Source organism: Typopeltis vanoorti, chromosome 4 (assembly GCF_054136105.1).
Source record: "Typopeltis vanoorti isolate ZY-2024b chromosome 4, IOZ_Tvanoo_1.0, whole genome shotgun sequence".
NCBI lineage: Eukaryota > Metazoa > Arthropoda > Arachnida > Uropygi > Thelyphonidae > Typopeltis > Typopeltis vanoorti.
In genome coordinates this window covers 51,185,148-51,202,725 of record NC_143552.1, presented here as the reverse complement: position 1 = coordinate 51,202,725, position 17,578 = coordinate 51,185,148, and the positions used below count along the sequence as shown (strand labels likewise).

Genomic DNA, 17,578 nt, shown 5'->3' with positions numbered 1-17,578 from the left:
ATACTTCTCAAAAGCTTAAATGTCTCAATCACATCATCTCTTCATTTATATCTACCAAACTAAGCAAGATTACATGTTCTCAATCTATTATCATACATAATTTTGATGGTGCAATATCATTCTGTTACTTGCCTTGGATTGCTCTCTCTCTCAAGTTTCTTCATTTTCTTTTGAAATCCAGATGACCAGATTTAGTCTGATGAGAGCCTTATACAAGGAGAACTAACATATCTTTCTCAGGCATTGTAGCAATCATTCAGGTAGTCAACTCCTTTATAGTGAGTCCCCTTAACCTCAAATTTAAAATTACCCCAAGATACTTTGCCTCCAATATTTCCTCAGTAACTCTAATAACAAAGTATATAGTCTCTCCTCTATGAATCCCAAAGTTCAACCCTTACAATGTGTTAAACTCGCAACCAAATTCTGAACAGCCCTAACAATGACACGGTTATTACTGGTAATCCTCCAGAGACTTTACATCTCTGCAAGTAACTGAATATCTTCAAGCAATCCAGTGAAAAGATCAGTAACATAAAAAGTGAATAGTAATGGTCCAAGTACTGAGCCAAATTGCCACTTGTAATCCTACTGCAATGAAGTACGGAAAGCAGCAAGATCTTTCCGTACTTCATCAGCACTTTGTCAAGATGCTAAAATATGGGGGAGAATCAGTTGTAAAAGAAATACATAAACTATGTAATGAAATATAGAGATCAGGGTATGCTCCCGAAGAGTGGAAAAAATCGGTCTTGGTTGTTCTTCATAAGAAAGGCAGTGCTTTAGAATGCACCAATTACAGCACTATTGCATTAATGAGTCATCTTGACAAAGTGTTCATGAAAATACTAACAGAATGCCTGAAGGAGCATATGGAGGCACATCTTCCGGATGGGCAAGCGGGATTTCGACAAGATTGAAGTATAGTGCAACAAATACTCGCACTAAGACTAATAGCAGAGAAAGCTCGAAGAAAGCACAAAAAGATATATTGCTATTTCATGGACTTCCTAAAAGCATTTGATAATACTGACCAAAATATAACATGGGCTGTCTTGGAATCCTATGGTGCGGACAATAAACTGATCCACCTGCTGAAAGATATAAACAGCCAAGCACAAGCAAAAATCAGAATAGCAGGTGAGACTGGAGATTGGTTTGACACAAGACAAGGGGACCCAATATCACTAATCATCTTCATCACACATCTGGGAAGAACACTAGATAAGATTAAAGAAGAAGGTGGAGGCATTTCAATAAATGGCATGAGAATAAACTACCTCTGCTTTGCAGATAGCATCGTCCTGATTGAAGAAGATGCAGCAAGGCTGGAACAGACATTGCAAACACTATACACAGAAGGAAAAAGATATGAACTAAATGTCAACTTTGAAAAAAAAACTAAAACAATGATTCAGACAACAGGAGTTAGTGAACAGAGTTACGATAGACAGATTTCAACTGGAAAATGTGGGACACCACATATCTTGGATGTCACATGACACATGACTTGGACCCCAAATAGGAGATAAAAATTAGAATAGCCAGAGCAACAACTAATTTAAAAGCCATGGATAAAATATGGAAGAGCTGAGCTATAAAGATGCAAACTAAACTGCGCATCATAGAAACCTGTATCTTCAGCAGCATGTTCTATGGATGCAAGGCCTGGGTACTCTTGAGAGAATCTGAAAGGAGGATATTGGCATTTGAGAAGAAGTGCTATAGAAAGTTCTTGAGAATAAGCTGGATACAGAAAATTAACAATAAGGAAATCTACAGACGAATACAACCAAAAGAAAACCTGATCCAGAAAATAATCAAAAGGAAACTATGTCTATTTGGCCATATATGTAGAATGAATGATGAGAGAAAATTAAAAACGTTGCTGTTTGGAGTGATTGAAGGAAAGAACAAAAGAGGAAGACCAAACAGAGAATGGGGCAATGACATCGTCAAATGGCGTAAAAACTCTATACACAAACTGCGTCATCTTGCACAAAATAGAATGCAATGGAAGAATCATATCAAGATGGCATCAGACACCTATGGGCATTGGACCCATGGTTGTTGATGATGATGATGAATCCTACTCTCCTTGATAGCGTTTCCCATTGCAAATGAAATTTCAACTTGTTATGTAACAACCTGTCAATTAATTTTGTATAATATAGAAAAAATACAGTATATGCACTTCCCTCATCACCCACTCCTGTTACACTATTATAAAAGACCAGATTACTGAAAGAGGAGTACCCTGACCTTCATAAATAATATTTAGCCTCATCTCAACAATTCTGTATATGAACATTTACTAAATTCTCCCAAAATCTTAACAGCTACAGAAGAAATATGAACTGGTCAATAGTTTCATGCCTTCAATTTAACATCACCTTTATGCAATGGGACTATCTTATCTTTGTTCTACTCTTAAGAGATTGCTTCCATTTGCACAGTTTCATTAAACAGCTAGCTCAGTGGACATGTTAGGAAAATGTACTAAGGAAGAGCTTAACCAGCCCTACTGCCTTGCTGACATCCAGAATGTTTAGCATTTTAAATACACTTTACTTTTAATCCTTCAACCTTCCTCATAACTCCAGAGGGGGGGAACCCTGCTTTACTAGGATGAAATACTTTAAAATGAATGGTATTCAACAGTCACCCACAGGAACCTTTTGTTCTATTATCTGTCCTGGTCCTAACTACCTGTTTCATTAACCAGAATCTTTCACTCATGATCATTCCCCTCTTCCTAGCAACATAACAAAATATCTTCTTAAAGTAAGTTTCATAAGTCACACATGTAACAAAAATTATATAGAATTTATTCAAAAATTCCAATATATTTCATCCAACATTACATGGACATCACCAGGGAAATAGACCATTAACTACATTCAAAAGATGAATCAAAGTAATAAGTCATAAATCATGCATATATTAGCTTATGTCTCGGTCGCAGCTAAAGAATATGTTATTACATTATTAGAGTTAAAAAGTAACAATTGTAGTAAGTAAGCTGTGTAGATAAAATAAAATAAGAATAAAATAATTATTAATTAATTAAAAAAAAAACTATGAACAGTTAACAGTAATCACTTCCCAAAACTTGGATACTGGTATAGCATGGATCCAGCAAAAAGACAAATCAATAAATTAAATAAATTATTGGACAATGTACAATCATGGGATGCCACTGCTGCTGAGAAGTTACGAATTCATCAAGACCATTCACATCATCTCTATGGTCATCAAAAATCCAGAAGACATTGTCAATCTATTTAAATTTACCATCAACAAAGGCTATTTTACATGGCATAATAAGTTGTTCAAACAAACAAATAGAAGGAACAGCAATGGGCAGTCCTATCTCACTAGCCTTGCTGATTATTTCATCGAGCATCTAGAAAAAGAACTCTTTGACAGTGTATTACCTCATCTACATTTTTATGATGATATATTTGCAATCTGGTCCCACACTGTTTCAGAATTACTTCAGTTCCTAGAGAAAATAAACTGCTTGTACTTCCATATCTGTTTATTATTAAACATGAATCCTATAACCAACTATATTTTGGATACTGCAATAATTCGTAATCCTACAGGTCATGTTGAATTTTCAGTTTATCAGAAGCTAACCTTTACTGGTAGATACATTCACTCATCTTCCCACCATCATTCATCATCAAAAATGGTATTATCAAGAGTCTCATACATAGGGTTCGTATACGTTCCGTATTTTACAAGACTGTCCCTTATTACTCAAATATATATTCAAATCGCGTCCGCAGCGCTTGGCCCACTAGCCAAGCGCTGCGGACGCGATTTGAAGAGCTCCTGATTCAGATAAGTTTTACTAGGAATAATTAAGTATATATGCATAATTGTTTAAGTAAGAGCGGCTGTAAATGTTGTACGCTACCAATATTATTAGTGTGGGGATTTTTTCTTGCCTAAACTAAATTACGAAATCGTTATTATTAGACCTAGTAACCTGCAGAGAAAAAAAAAAAAAAATGGCGGCGGCATTGTCATTCCATGATTTTAATTTAGATTTCAGTCGTTTCATTAAGTGTGAGGTCTGTTATATGTATTCCTTCGATTACATAAATGATTTGTGGATGTTTAGTGTGGATGGAAGAAGGGTGTGTGTGAAGTGTGACCTTAATGAGGAACTGATGAATGCGAATATGAAATTGATGACAGAAAGTGTTATTACGATTATGTCGCGAGTACACGTTTGAAAGAGAAGGATGGTGAGTAAGAGAGGCAAAAAATGTTAAAAAATCAGGAAAAAAGAAAAAGAGCGATTTGGCAACCGTAACGGATGATAAAAGGGATGAAAGTGAGGCGGAAAGAAACGAAATTGAGAGAACGAATGAAAGTAGAAATGGCGTGATGCAGAAATCGCAAGTAAAAAAATTCGAAAGAATAAATGATAGCGAAAATAGAATGAATGATAGCGAAAGTTGGACGCATGTTGGAATGAAAGTACTGAACCAAAGAAAGATGAATGACAGTAAAAGTGAGAAGAATGATAGCGAAAGTTGAGCGCATGTTAGTCCGAAAGTACGGAAACAAAGAAAGATAAATGAGAGTGAAAGTGAGAAGAATGATAGTGAAAGTTGGACATATGTTGGACCGAAAGTACGGAAACAAAGAAGGATTAATGAGAGGGAAAGTGAAAAGAGGGGTTCGAGAGTTAGAAAGATTTAATGATAGAGAGAATGTGTCGCGAGGTTCAGAAGGTGAATTGGATTGGATGAAGCAAGAAATGAAATGGATGCGGAATGAAATTAAGAGAATTCAGGTCAAAACTATTAAAATGAATCATGATGGCATGAAAGAGTTAACGAAAGATGAGCGAGTGGCGTTGTATGGCGATTCCATTATTAAAGGTGTGCTAGACGATAAAATGCACAAGGTATGTTTTCCAGGCGGTAAAATGAGTAGTGTGATTGAGGCATTGAATATGAGGCGGGAGCGAGCAAAAGAGTTAATTGTATTAATTGGTACAAATGATCTGAGAGAGAACAAAGAACATGTCAAAATGAATGTCAGGAGACTGCCCGGAAAGATAAAAGAGAAGAGTGTGATAGGAAGGGTAGTCAGTGTGTTGCCAAGGTATGATTGTGGTGAAATTAGGTGGAGAGCAAGGATTATGAATGATATTCTGGCTGAAATGTGTGAGGAGATGGGAGTACAGTTTGTTAATGTGTGGAATGAGTTTGAGAGACGAAGTGAGCTGTATGGGAGCGATGGACTGCATTTGAGTGGTTATGGTGTGAGTCGCTTTGAGAGACTGCTGCTGGAAAGTTTAGAAATAAATAGAGAGAATGAATCAGATCGAGAGGGGAGTGATGTGGAAGAGCAGGAGAGTAAGACAGGAGAGACCGAAGAAGTGGAAATGAATGGGTAAGTGAGTGGTATGAGTATAGATAATGAGAGAATGGGTGTGCAAGAGGAGCAAGGAAACGGGGAGGCTCAGGGTGGACTGGGGTACACAGCGTGAGAAAGGTGGATGCTCCAAGAGGAGGTGAGAGCATGTGTAGGCAGGAAAGTAATGGGATGATCAGGGATCAAGAGGAAACAGATGGAATTGCAAAGGGTTCTAAAATGAAGAAGCAGAAAGGGAAATGGCCCCAGTCCAGCATGGAGAGATCACATCGAGTGAGTGGTATCAGTGGAACTAGCTGTAGATCCAGAAATGAGTTGTTGTGTTTGTATACCAATGCTAGAAGTATAAGAAACAAGGCGGATGAAATGGTTGCACTAATTGCATCTGTGCACCCAGATATTGTCGGAATAAGTGAGACATGGTTAGATGAGGACGACATCCTGACAGGAATAGAGATAGAAAGGTATGATGTGTTTCGTGAGGATAGAAGGGGTAAAAAGGGAGGGGGAGTGCTATTGATGATAGAGAAAGAGTTATGTCCATACAAGATAAAGATGCAAGAGGGAAATAGGGCCAGTGGTTTTGAGGCAGTATGCTGTGAGATAGAGGTGAATAGAATCGAATACTTGGTGGGATGTTGTTATAGACCTGGTAATGTGGATGGTGGTGATAGTGAAATGTATAGTCAAATAAGCCAAGCAAATAAGAAAAGGGTGATCATTATGGGTGATTTTAATTATGGCAATATAGACTGGAATGAAGAGATAGCAACTGGAAGTAAAGAAAATGAGTTTCTTGAGTTTTTGAGGGATAACTACCTCAGACAGTATGTAACAGAGAGCACACGAGGATTAAGGGTCTTGAATTTGGTCATCTCATCGGAGAATGTAATTATCAATGAGGTGTCAAATCATCCACCAATTGGTGAAAGTGACCACAAGGTGATTACCTGGGTGGTTGCCAGCAGTGCAAGTACCCCTGTGAAAAAAGGGTATATGTGGAACTAAAAGGGGGGGTGATTATGAAGAGCTCAGGAGACAGCTTGCAGGTGTAGCATGGAATGGGGAGTTAGCTGGAAAAGAGATCAATGCAGCTTGGGGGATTTTCAAAAACTATTTAGTAGATGCAATGTCTAAATGTATACCATGGGTGAGAAGGTTAAATAAGGTAGGTGTGAGATGGATGAATAAAGAGATCAAGCATGCAATACAGAGAAAAAGGGCATTGTGGAGGCAGCATAAGAGAAGTGGAAGTAACCAATTTCATGAGGTCTACAAAGACCAGGCAAGGAGGGTGACTTGGTTGGTGAGAGTAGCTAAAGAGAGGTATGAACAGAAGTTAGCTAATGAAGCCAAAAAGAATCCTAGGTAGTTCTTTCGATATGTAGCCAGCAAAATAAAGAATGATTATGGAAGGATGACATTGATTGGAGGAAATGGTATAAAAACAGCTGCTGCAGAATGTGTGGTGGAGATACTTAATGAGCAGTTCATAAAGATCTTTCAATCTTGTGAATGTGACTTCATGGAGAGATTAGGAGCAGTTGATGATGGGGAGGAGAGACTGACTGTAAGTGAGCAAGAGGTGTTTGGGGAGTTCAGTAAACTAGATGTAAATAAGGCTGTGGGATTTGATAATATATCACCACGTATACTGAAGGAATGTGCCAGAGAGTTGACACCTGTCTTGACATATTTTTTTAATATGAGTCTTGCACTTGGTCAAGTTCCTAAAGAGTGGAAGGAGGGCAAGATTGTGCCATGTAATAAAAGGGGTGATAGAACTCAAGCATCAAACTATAGGCCTGTCTGTGTTTGATCAAGTGTCGTAGTTAAGTTGTTGGAGAAGCTTGTGAGAACTAGGATCCAGAGTTGGGTTGACAACAATGGTATAATCTTTGATGGACAGCATGGATTTGCTAAAGGGAGGGCATGTTTTAGTAATCTACTTACTTATTACAATAAAGTGACTGCTTCCTTGGACAGAGGAGAAGGATACACAGTAATATACTTGGATTTCGCAAAAGCTTTTGATAGAGTACCTCATGATAAGTTGACAGTCAAACTAGAGCAGATGGGATTGGATATTAGATTAGTGCATTGGATTGGAGACTGGCTATCTGATAGGTAGCAACAAGTTGTGTATGGGGATGCAATATCCAGGAAAAGGAAAATCACTAGTGGAGTGCCTCAGGGGTCTGTTTTAGGGCCATTACTACTTAACTTGTATATTAATGATATTGGCGAAGATTTGGATGGAGATATTCAGTGTTTACAGATGATGCAAAGTTGTGACGAACCATAAAGTGTAGTGAAGATGTTGTGGCCTTGCAAGAAGACTTGAATAAATTGAGTGATTGGGCACGAAAATGGGGATGTGAGTTCAACATTGCAAAATGTAAGGTTTTAAAATTTGGAAAACAAAGATGGGATGCAGAATTTATGCTTGGTGAGAATATATTGTTGGAAGTAGAGGAAATAAGAGATCTGGGGGTGATAGTGGATAAGGATCTAAAATTTAGGGCACACATCCCCAAAATTGTGAAGACAACACAAAGACTTCTGGGAATGATGCGGATGACACTGACGTGTAGAAGTAGGGAGATTCTTGTTCCATTGTATAAGGCTTTGATTAGGCCACACATTGACTATTGTGCCTAGATTTGGTCACCTGGTTTTCAAAAGGATGAAGAGATGTTGGAAAGGGTCTAAAGGCGACTGACTAAGGTAGTTTCTGACCTCTGGAATGTCGAGTATGAGGAAAGATTGAAAGATGTAATTTGCAGAGTCTAGTGGAGAAAAGGAAGAGGGGAGATATGATAGAGACTTACAAGTTGGTAAGGGGTTGTTATAGGATCAATGGTGAAGAAGTTCTACAGAGAATAGTGGGAGATCAGGGGAGAACCAGAGGTCATCCCTGGAAACTGTATAAAGAGGGTGTGAGTAGGGGAGTGAGAGGCAGGTTTTTTTTGTGCAGAGTTGTGAGTGATTGGAATGCCTTGCCTGAGAGTGTGGTGTCTGCAAGGAGTTTGAGTGTGTTTAAGACACAGTATGATGTGATGTGTGTGAGATAAAAGGACCTCCTAGATGAGTCTTTGACTCCATGAGGTCTTGTTTAATAATAATAATAATAATTATGAGTTTGTGTCCTGGCATCCCGATAAAACTCTTCGGGACACAGAATTGTCCCGTAATTTGTGGATTTGTGTTTAACATTCCCATTCTTAAACATAAAACATGTAATTGCCAAGAAATCGATATTAGTTATTGATCATAAAATTGTCTTATCAATTGACAATACTGACATGTTGCGAGAATAGTGTAACTAGCGGACGTTGTAATAACTGAGCATGGCTTATTTGATATGAGGCAGATCTGTTATGAAACGTAATTAGTTTTATTATTTTATATGCCTTTAAAATGCTGAAGAGAAAGTGTGTTCTCACAGAAAAGCTAAGGACTGAATACCCCTTTACTGTACCATGTAATTGTGATGGCAAAGTCAACGAGAAAGTGAAATGTACACAATGTAATGCAATATTCAGCATACAACACGGCGGTCGGTCAGACATCATGCAGCACATCGCTATGAAGAGATGCAAATTAGCAGAAAATGCAAGTGTAAGTAGTAAAGTGTCAGATTATTTTTCTAAAAAAACAATGGGTGAAATGGAAAGAAATCTTGCTGCTGATGAAGCTACATTTGCATATCATGTATGCATGCACAACCAGAGTTTCAGTTCGATGGACTGCACATCGAAAATAATCCGGAAACTATATGACAAAAAGTTCACTTGCGGTCAAAAGAAGACTCAAGCTATAATTGTGAATGTATTAGCACCTTATGCAATGGCTGTTTTCAGAAATGAACTTGAGAAAGCTAATTATGTGTCAATAATGATAGGCAGTTGTAACCACGGTGCTTTGAAAATAGTTCCAGTTCAATACTTCATACCAGAAGAGCCATCAAAACTATGGTTCTAGAGTTTTTAGATTTACCATGTGAAACTGCAGACCAACTTACAGAATATGTATGGCAACTAGTGACAAAGTGGAATATTGAAAAGAAAGTTGTTGCCTTGTATTATCAGCAGATAATACTAATACAAATTTTGGTAGAAGTTCCAGAAGAGGAAAGAACAATGTTTTTCATAAATTGAAATCAAAATTGAATCGTACATTGATAGGAGTTGGTTGTTCATCCCATATCATAAATAATGCTATACAATGTGCAGCTGATACATTGCCCATGGACGTTCAAGCTGTCATTGAAAAATTATATCAGCATTTTTATATCTATACTGTTAGAGTGCATACACTCAAAGGTTTATGTGACTTTAAATACTGAGTACAAGACAGTGTTAGGGCACTCAAAAACGCGATGGTTGTCTTTGTACCCTGCACAATTGCACAACAATTTGTGCAATTGAAGGTGAGAAAGTCACTCTGGCTGAAGCAAAATCCATTATTGTAAAGCCTCTTAGAGAAACTTCAGCAGAGACGAGATAATGATTTTGCAACAAGGAAAGAACAGTCCTTACTGAAGGCATTAATTGAAGATGGACTCATCACTGAGAAGAATTATGGTAATTATAAAAATGAATTTTATAACACCTGTATAGAGTACATCCAAGAATGGTCTTCTGACACTCTTACTTTTGAAAGTTTGTCTTGGATTTTATTGAAGAATCCAGAAGCCAGTCTCAGTTGGAAAAGTGTGCAGAAAAGTGTAACAACTATTGAAGAGGTCGGCCCAAACACAAATATCAATGAAATCGAACTGTTCGATGAGGTGTTGATCTTGAAAAAGGCAATTACAGAGAAGAAAGAAGAAATTAAAGCAAAATCTACAGGAGAAATTTGGTATGAATTATTCAACAGTGTTAGAGTAAATGAATTAATAAATTTGAAGAAGATCGTTGAGTTCTTCTGCTGCATTCCTGGCACAAATGCTAGTATTGAAAGACTGTTTTCCCGAATAAATTCCTTATGGACAAACGAAAAGAATAGTTATCTGGAGAAACTGTGAAAGCTATGGTCGTTGTTAAAGTGTTTTTCAATAAGGACTGTGTGGAATTTCATAACTTGGTAAAACAATCATTCTTTACTTCAGAAAATACAGTCATCTGAGAAGTATATCACAGGCAAAGATCAATGATTTAGTATTATTTAAAGTTCAATTTTAAGATTGCTATAATTAATTAAATTCTTTTCCCTTTGCTGATGTTCATAAGTAAGAGAAGCAAAAAAAAATTGTTGGTTTATTCAAACCGAAAATGTCCCGTATTTTTTTTTCAAAAATATATGAACCCTACTCATACACAGAGCTCATACGATCTGTTCTTCTGATCCACTTTTGTTAGATGAACTGAAAAAATTAAGTGCAATCTGATATGTAATGGATACAACAAAACTATTATTCAAAAAATTATTGATAATTATCATCCTTCTACCAGACAACAATCCAATGTAACAAGAATTTTAATACCTTACCTTAAAGGAACCTCTGAACAAACAGCAAGGATTTTTCATGAATTCAGTTGATATGCTTCCTTCAAACCAGCTCAGAAACTGTCTTCCTTTCTACCATCAACAAAGGATACATTACCACCTCTCGGTAATGTATCCTTACTAATGGACCAGGTGTCTATAAAGTACCCTGCTCATGTCATCTTTCCTATTTTGGACCCTTGATTAGAACTGAAGAACATCAAAACTATATTACAATTCTTTTTTTGGAATCTGACAAATCTGGCCTTGTTTCTCATGCTACTGACACCAGGCACAGAGTTCTTTGGAACTAGACAAAATATTTTCACTTCAGCAAGTTCAAATTTGATTGTTGCTTCCTTGAAATTAAGAAATCGTCTGAACCTGAGCTGATCAAACCGTGTGCCAATATCCAAGTTTTGGGAAGTTATCACTATTAACTGTTCATATAATTATATAAGTCAAGTGGATATCGGATCCAGCATTATTTCAAAACCAAATGTAGAAACTATAAAAGTTCCATAAGGTAAGTTGACCAGAGAGCTTACAGGAATACATTCCTTGGCATTCACGAGTTACTTTAGTATGGATCACATAGAAGACATAGGTACTGCCCAAGTGTCTATATATTTGCCTTTTATTGGTCCATTTTGATAAGGTTTCACTGACCTGACAGCTGTTTTGAACTGGTTGGTTCTCCTCAGAGATCAGGTAGAAACCTTAAGAGAGCAAAAACTCTTGTTCAGTACTAAGGAACCTGAAATGCCAGAGAGATGTATTTTCCATAAGCGAATTCTCGGTCGGTGCGTAAAAGTAATCACTAAAATAAAGAGCCAGAAGGCTTCACTGGTTGGGTTCACAACTGGTTGGTTCTCCTCAGAGAACCAACCAGTTGTGAAGCCAACCAGTGAAGCCTTCTGGCTCTTTATTTTAGTGATTACTTTTACGCACCGACCGAGAATTCGCTTATGGAAAATACATCTCTCTGGCATTTCAGGTTCCTTAGTACTGAACAAGAGTTTTTGCTCTCTTAAGGTTTCTACCTGATCTCTGAGGAGAACCAACCAGTTCAAAACAGCTGTCAGGTTCAGTGAAACCTTATCAAAATGGACCAATAAAAGACGAATATATAGACACTTGGGCGGTACCTATGTCTTCTATGTGGTCCATACTAAGGCAACTTGTAAATGCCAAGGAATGTATTCCCGTAAGCTATCTAGTCAACTTACCTTATGAAACTTTCAGAGGATATTATAGATCCATCCCTATTTTATAGCCAAATGTAGAAAAAAAAAACACATAAAAGTTTCAAAAATTTATCAGAGAGTTTGTAAGAACATTACCTTCTCATAAGCTGTCTAGTAAATTTTCAAAAGTAAGAAAATTTTCCTACACTTCATACTTTTGTTTTCATATTTTGCCATAAATTTTAGATGTCTGTAATATTTACTAAAATAAAGAGCCAAAAGGCTTCATTTCAGTGACGCAAAATTATAAAAATCAAGTGGATATTAGATCCAGCATTATTTCAAAGCCGAATGTAGAAACTATGAAAGTTTCATAAAAATAAGTTAACCAGAGAGCTTACGGGAATACATTCAGGGGCACGCCAGTAGTATCTGGCACCTGTGTGCAAAACTTTAGTTGGCACCCCTATACCCCTCTCCCCAATAAAAAATCACTTTATGAAAACATATCAGTGAGTAAAAATGAAATACAAAATATATTAATTATAAATTTATTAAACAACAAGCAGAAATTACAAAAAAATGTATAAAAAACAATAAACATACAAGAAGGGTACAAAAACAAAAACAATAAAAATAATTGGAAAAAAAAAAAAGTAATTTATGTTATTTGGCAAGAAAATCATTTGTGAATTGCACCTTATATAGTTTTATGTAAATTAACAGATAAACTTACAGTTTTATAAAAACAAAAATATTAAATATTTTTTGGTACAAAATTAAACTAACTATATTTTATTTGGCAAGAATATCACTTTGTCATTTGTACAGGTGTAAATAAGAAAAGATAAATTTACAAGTATATAAAATACGAACATATTAAACATTACTGGGTAAAGAAATAGGTAAATAAATATTTAAACAGAAAGAAAAATCACTTAGTGAATTGAACTTTTCTAGTTTTCATTAATGAAAATTCTCGAATAATATCATGTATATCAAGTTGATCCAAAATATCTGACTCTATTGATATAATGGCAAGATTTGAAAGTCTGTCCTGTACCATCGTGGAGTGCAAGTAGTTTTTAATAATTTTAAGTTTAGAAAAGGACCATTCCGCAGATGCTACAGATACCGGTAATGACAAAAGAATCCGAAGAGCAATTGCAAAGTTTGGATAAATGATTAAGTCGTTTGAATATTTTATATTTTTTCTATTGATAATATATTTCTGATCTTTCGGAAATTATCTGGTATTTTTAAAATTAGAAATAAATGGTTGACAGTGTAAAATTTCTTTGCATAAATCATCTGCGTCAATGTATGAATGATTCTTAGTGTTAATTTTTGTTGTAACTTTTTACAACAAGATAATAAATATTCTTTATTTTGTAAAGTACTTAACAAATATAAAAACTGAAATGAATTCATATGTTCTTTTAATAAAGTAAATCTTTCCTGCAAAGATTCTCATATTTGATCTATTATGCAGAGAAAAAAATTTACTTTAAATGAAATTTCAGGATCTACTATATTTTCATTTTCATGTTCATAATCTAATTGTGTTGTCTTTTTACGTTGCCTTAGTGGTCTACTACTACAAAATACAGATTCTGCATCAAATTTTGCTGCAATTAATTTTGAGCTTTCTACAATTTCTTTGAAAGTTTCATCAGACCTATAATCATTTAAAAATTGATTTAGATCATTCAATGCATTTAAAGCAAGTTGGACATTCATAGATAAAGACTTCAGTATTTTGCTGACAAAATTCACTTTATTTAAAATATCATACCAAACTCCAATACAACAAATAAATGTAAATGTAGCAATTTTTTCACCTAGACATTTTGCCTGATATTTGGATTGTTTGTCAAGTTTTGAAAAGTCATTACAAATTTTAAATAAAACATCATACACTTCAGGTAAATATTTATAAAGAGGTTTTATGGCATCAATTCTGCCTGACCACCGTGTTTCAGATAATGGCTTTAAGGTTAAATCAGTTACATGAGTAGTTAAAATATTCTGTCAGTAAACAGAAGAGGAAAAAAATTTATATAACTCTTGTACTATATTAAAGAAACCAATAGTTTCATGATTGATATTCACAGTGTCATTAACTATCAGGTTTTTATTTGTTTTTTTTTACAATTTACTTGTTTACGCTAAACTGTTAGAACTAGGATCAGAATAAAATGAGATCTTAAGGAATAATAACAAATAAGTGATTATAAATAATTTGTTTAAGACAAATCTATAAAATATAATTAAAATTTAAACAAAAATGTAATTTATTTTGATATAATTAATGAATAATATTTTTTTAAGTATTTTCTCCTCGCCTGAAATCTTTGGTGCCTGTGTGCATCGCACATATTGCACACTGTGCCAGCACGCCCCTGAATACACCTACTGGAATTTACGAGTTGCCCTAGCGCAGACCATTTAGAAAACATGAACGCTGCCCAGGCATCCAATACTTTCATGCACCAACCGAGAGTTCACTTATGAAAAATACACCTCTCTGATATTTCAAGTTCCTTAGTACTGAGAGTTTTTACTCTCTTAAGGTTTCTTCCAGGTGGGGTCTTGTCCCACTGAGGGAGCTTAAGATTTCGGGGAAGTTTTGCTTTGAGAGAGTCTTTGGGATTTGAGTCTTTGGGATTGGCATTTTCTGGCAGGGCTGTGTCAGTGGGTGCTTTTACCTAAAATATGAGTGGTTCCTCAGTGGTGGTGTGAGCCTGTCACTGAGTGGAGCTGGTTTCAGGCCAGTGAAACCTTATCAAAAATGGGCTAATTAGATATCAAATAAATGGACGCCTGGGCAGCATTCATGTTTTCTAAATAGTCCATGCTAGGGCAACTCGTAAATGCCGGTGGGTGTCTGGTCAACTTATTTTTATGAAACCTTCACAGTGTCTAATATTTTATATCATAATATCTTATGTAAGATAAATATAAGCTTGTCAGCTCTATAGCTCAATATTTTATTATGTACCCACCGAGAGATCACTTTATAACGAATTTAACCTTCTGACATAGTTATAGCACTGAATGAATTTTTGTCTTCCTTTCGACTTGTAAATTTTTTGAACTTGATCAAAATTATAATCAATGCACTAATAAAAGGCAAATATATAGGTTGCTGGGCAGAGTTCAAGCCAAACTATCATATTCTAGTTTCTATTTTTCTAGTTTCGTTATTCTAACTTCACGTTATTCAACGTGATTCTAGTTTTGTTCTCATTACCACCTGGTAAATTTTAGAAACTCCACTTTCTTTCTATGTTTGGCTATAAAATATAGATGAATCCATAATATCCTCCATTTCAATATGATAAAACTGATTTAATTTCAATGAGAACATTGTATTTAAAATAAAAAAATAATAAAAAAAAACTGAAAAGGTCAGCAACTTTTCTATTAATTGTAATTCAGAAATGAAATTTACCTGATATTTAAGAGAAATTTCTTCAAAATTTTTTACAGAATGTGGAAATATGATACCACTCTTTTCAGTAATTAGCTGAGTTACATTTGCTGCATTTTCATTAGCCTGCTCTACTATATCCTGAGTGGAAATCATTTCCTCAGAGAAAGAAACTTCAATCTCAGGACCCTGTGTAACAGAATTAACATATGATGAATCATGGTTTTCAGTTTCATCCACTAAAATGGTTTCAGGCATATTCTGAGATGGACTTTGAGTTGAGTTGCTCTGTGCAATTTTTGTTACCTCATACTTAGGAAAATTTTCAACTTTTGATGCCTTGCTGTTATCTAAGTAATTATCATCCAACTTGTGTGTATTACCTATAGATTTCTTGGACAATAATTTGAGAGAATCGGCCGAATTTCTTTCAGTGACTATAGATTTGTTACCTTTACTTTTTATCTCACCAGGAATTTCAGAAGCATCCAAATCAGAATTTTCTGCAAATATCTTCTGAGCTGTTTCACATGAAGGCAACTTGATGCTAGCTAATAGTTCTTTAAGTTCATCTCTGTCAAGTAATGATCTAGCATTCTTAAGAGAGAGAGAGAGAGATAGAGAGAGAGAAATATGAATTAAGTATTTTTAGCTTTAATAATTCTAATAAAAATACAATCACAGAAGCAAAAATTTAGAACTAAATAAAATCTTCATATTTACTACTCAGCAAAAGCAACCATACGTCCACTTTATTTTTATAACATCAGAATTTTAATATCCAGAAAAAACATTAGAGCCTCAAGAAAGAGAGAGTTTTGGAGATAGTTTTGGTATTGAGACCACATGTTTATTAAACAATAAAAAATAAAAAAACAGGCAAGTTTCATTTGTCATAACACTTAGATCATCAGGGGTAATGATGTATAAAAGTTTCACACAACAACCAAAGATTAATTGATAATTAATAGTCCATTAGATGTTTTATTGACTTCATAACTGTTCATTAATTGAGAACCCAAATACAAAATGATACATTCGTTACTGTATGCTTGTTGGAACAATGCTAGTTGTTGCCACGTTCTGTGGCTCACACATGTTATAATCAAGGCAGTTAAATTTTTGATGAAGGCAGACCACACTTGATGTAAAATCAAGCCTTGATTTTTATTGCACTGTGTAGGAATTCTAAGCATTTCTGCAGCTTCTTTAAATTTTCTTGTGAAACAGTTCTTATCAACATATGACATGTTTGTCTGTTGCCAGAGTACTTGATTGCCAGTAGTAGTTGTGTGGAATGCTAAGCCTGATTTGTGTTCCCTACTTTTTCAACGTCTTTTATATGTTCAGCCATGTGGATTTCTCCTGACCTTCCAGTCTGGCCTACATAACAGATGCCACAAGAACAGTGAATCTGATAGATGCCTGATTTTTCATGGGATGATGCAGAGGTTTTGGTGGATGGAAGAATCTTGATATTTTTTGTAAAGGAAGAAAAGCCACTTTTATGTTGTACTTGCAGAGCAATGTAGCCAATTTGTCTGTGACATTCTTGATATATGGCAACATGATTGTGTTCTTGAAATCTTGTTTTGATAAGGGAGTTGCAGGAGCTGTATTAAGGATTTTTTTGATTATCTTGGGTTCAAAACCATTAAGTGTGAGGTTCTGTGTCAGGTAGTGTAATTCTTCATTTCGCTTCATCTGCGTGCTAGATATATTGTATGCTCTGTCTCTCAAGGTTTTAATTATGCCAACTTTTTGCAATGGATGGTAGTGTGAGGCAGCATTAAGAAATCTTCCTGTTGTGATAATTTTTCTGTATATGGAAAAGGATAAACTTTTTTTCCCCTCTTCATTTACTTTTATAAAGATATCAAGGAAAGGTAATTTTTTATGTTCTTCTAGTTCTATAGTGAATTTTATATTTGGATGCCAATTGTTAAGATACTCTTTAAAAGCAATCAGTTCAACTACTGTTCTCAGCCATATGACAAAAATGCAATTTTCTTAGACTTAGCAAAGGCATTTGACAGGGTGCCACATGATAAGCTGATATTTAAGTTGC

The 17,578-nt window shown here is 35.3% G+C and overlaps 1 protein-coding gene across 7 annotated transcripts in view; it reads right to left on the bottom strand.

The window, feature by feature from the left end:
- The window catches only part of LOC150107294 (cilia- and flagella-associated protein 206), a 330,352-nt gene that overhangs the window by 93,778 nt on the left and 218,996 nt on the right, over positions 1 to 17,578 (bottom strand). For 6 of the 7 annotated variants that reach the window (XM_090391143.1, XM_090391147.1, XM_090391146.1 and 3 more), the window contains one exon: positions 15,532 to 16,107. The exons of the other annotated variant lie outside the window; for it this stretch is intronic. In XM_090391143.1, coding sequence (XP_090247269.1) covers positions 15,532 to 16,107 — 576 coding nt within the window. The remainder of the gene's footprint in view (positions 1 to 15,531; positions 16,108 to 17,578) is intronic. 7 annotated transcript variants of the gene reach the window in all.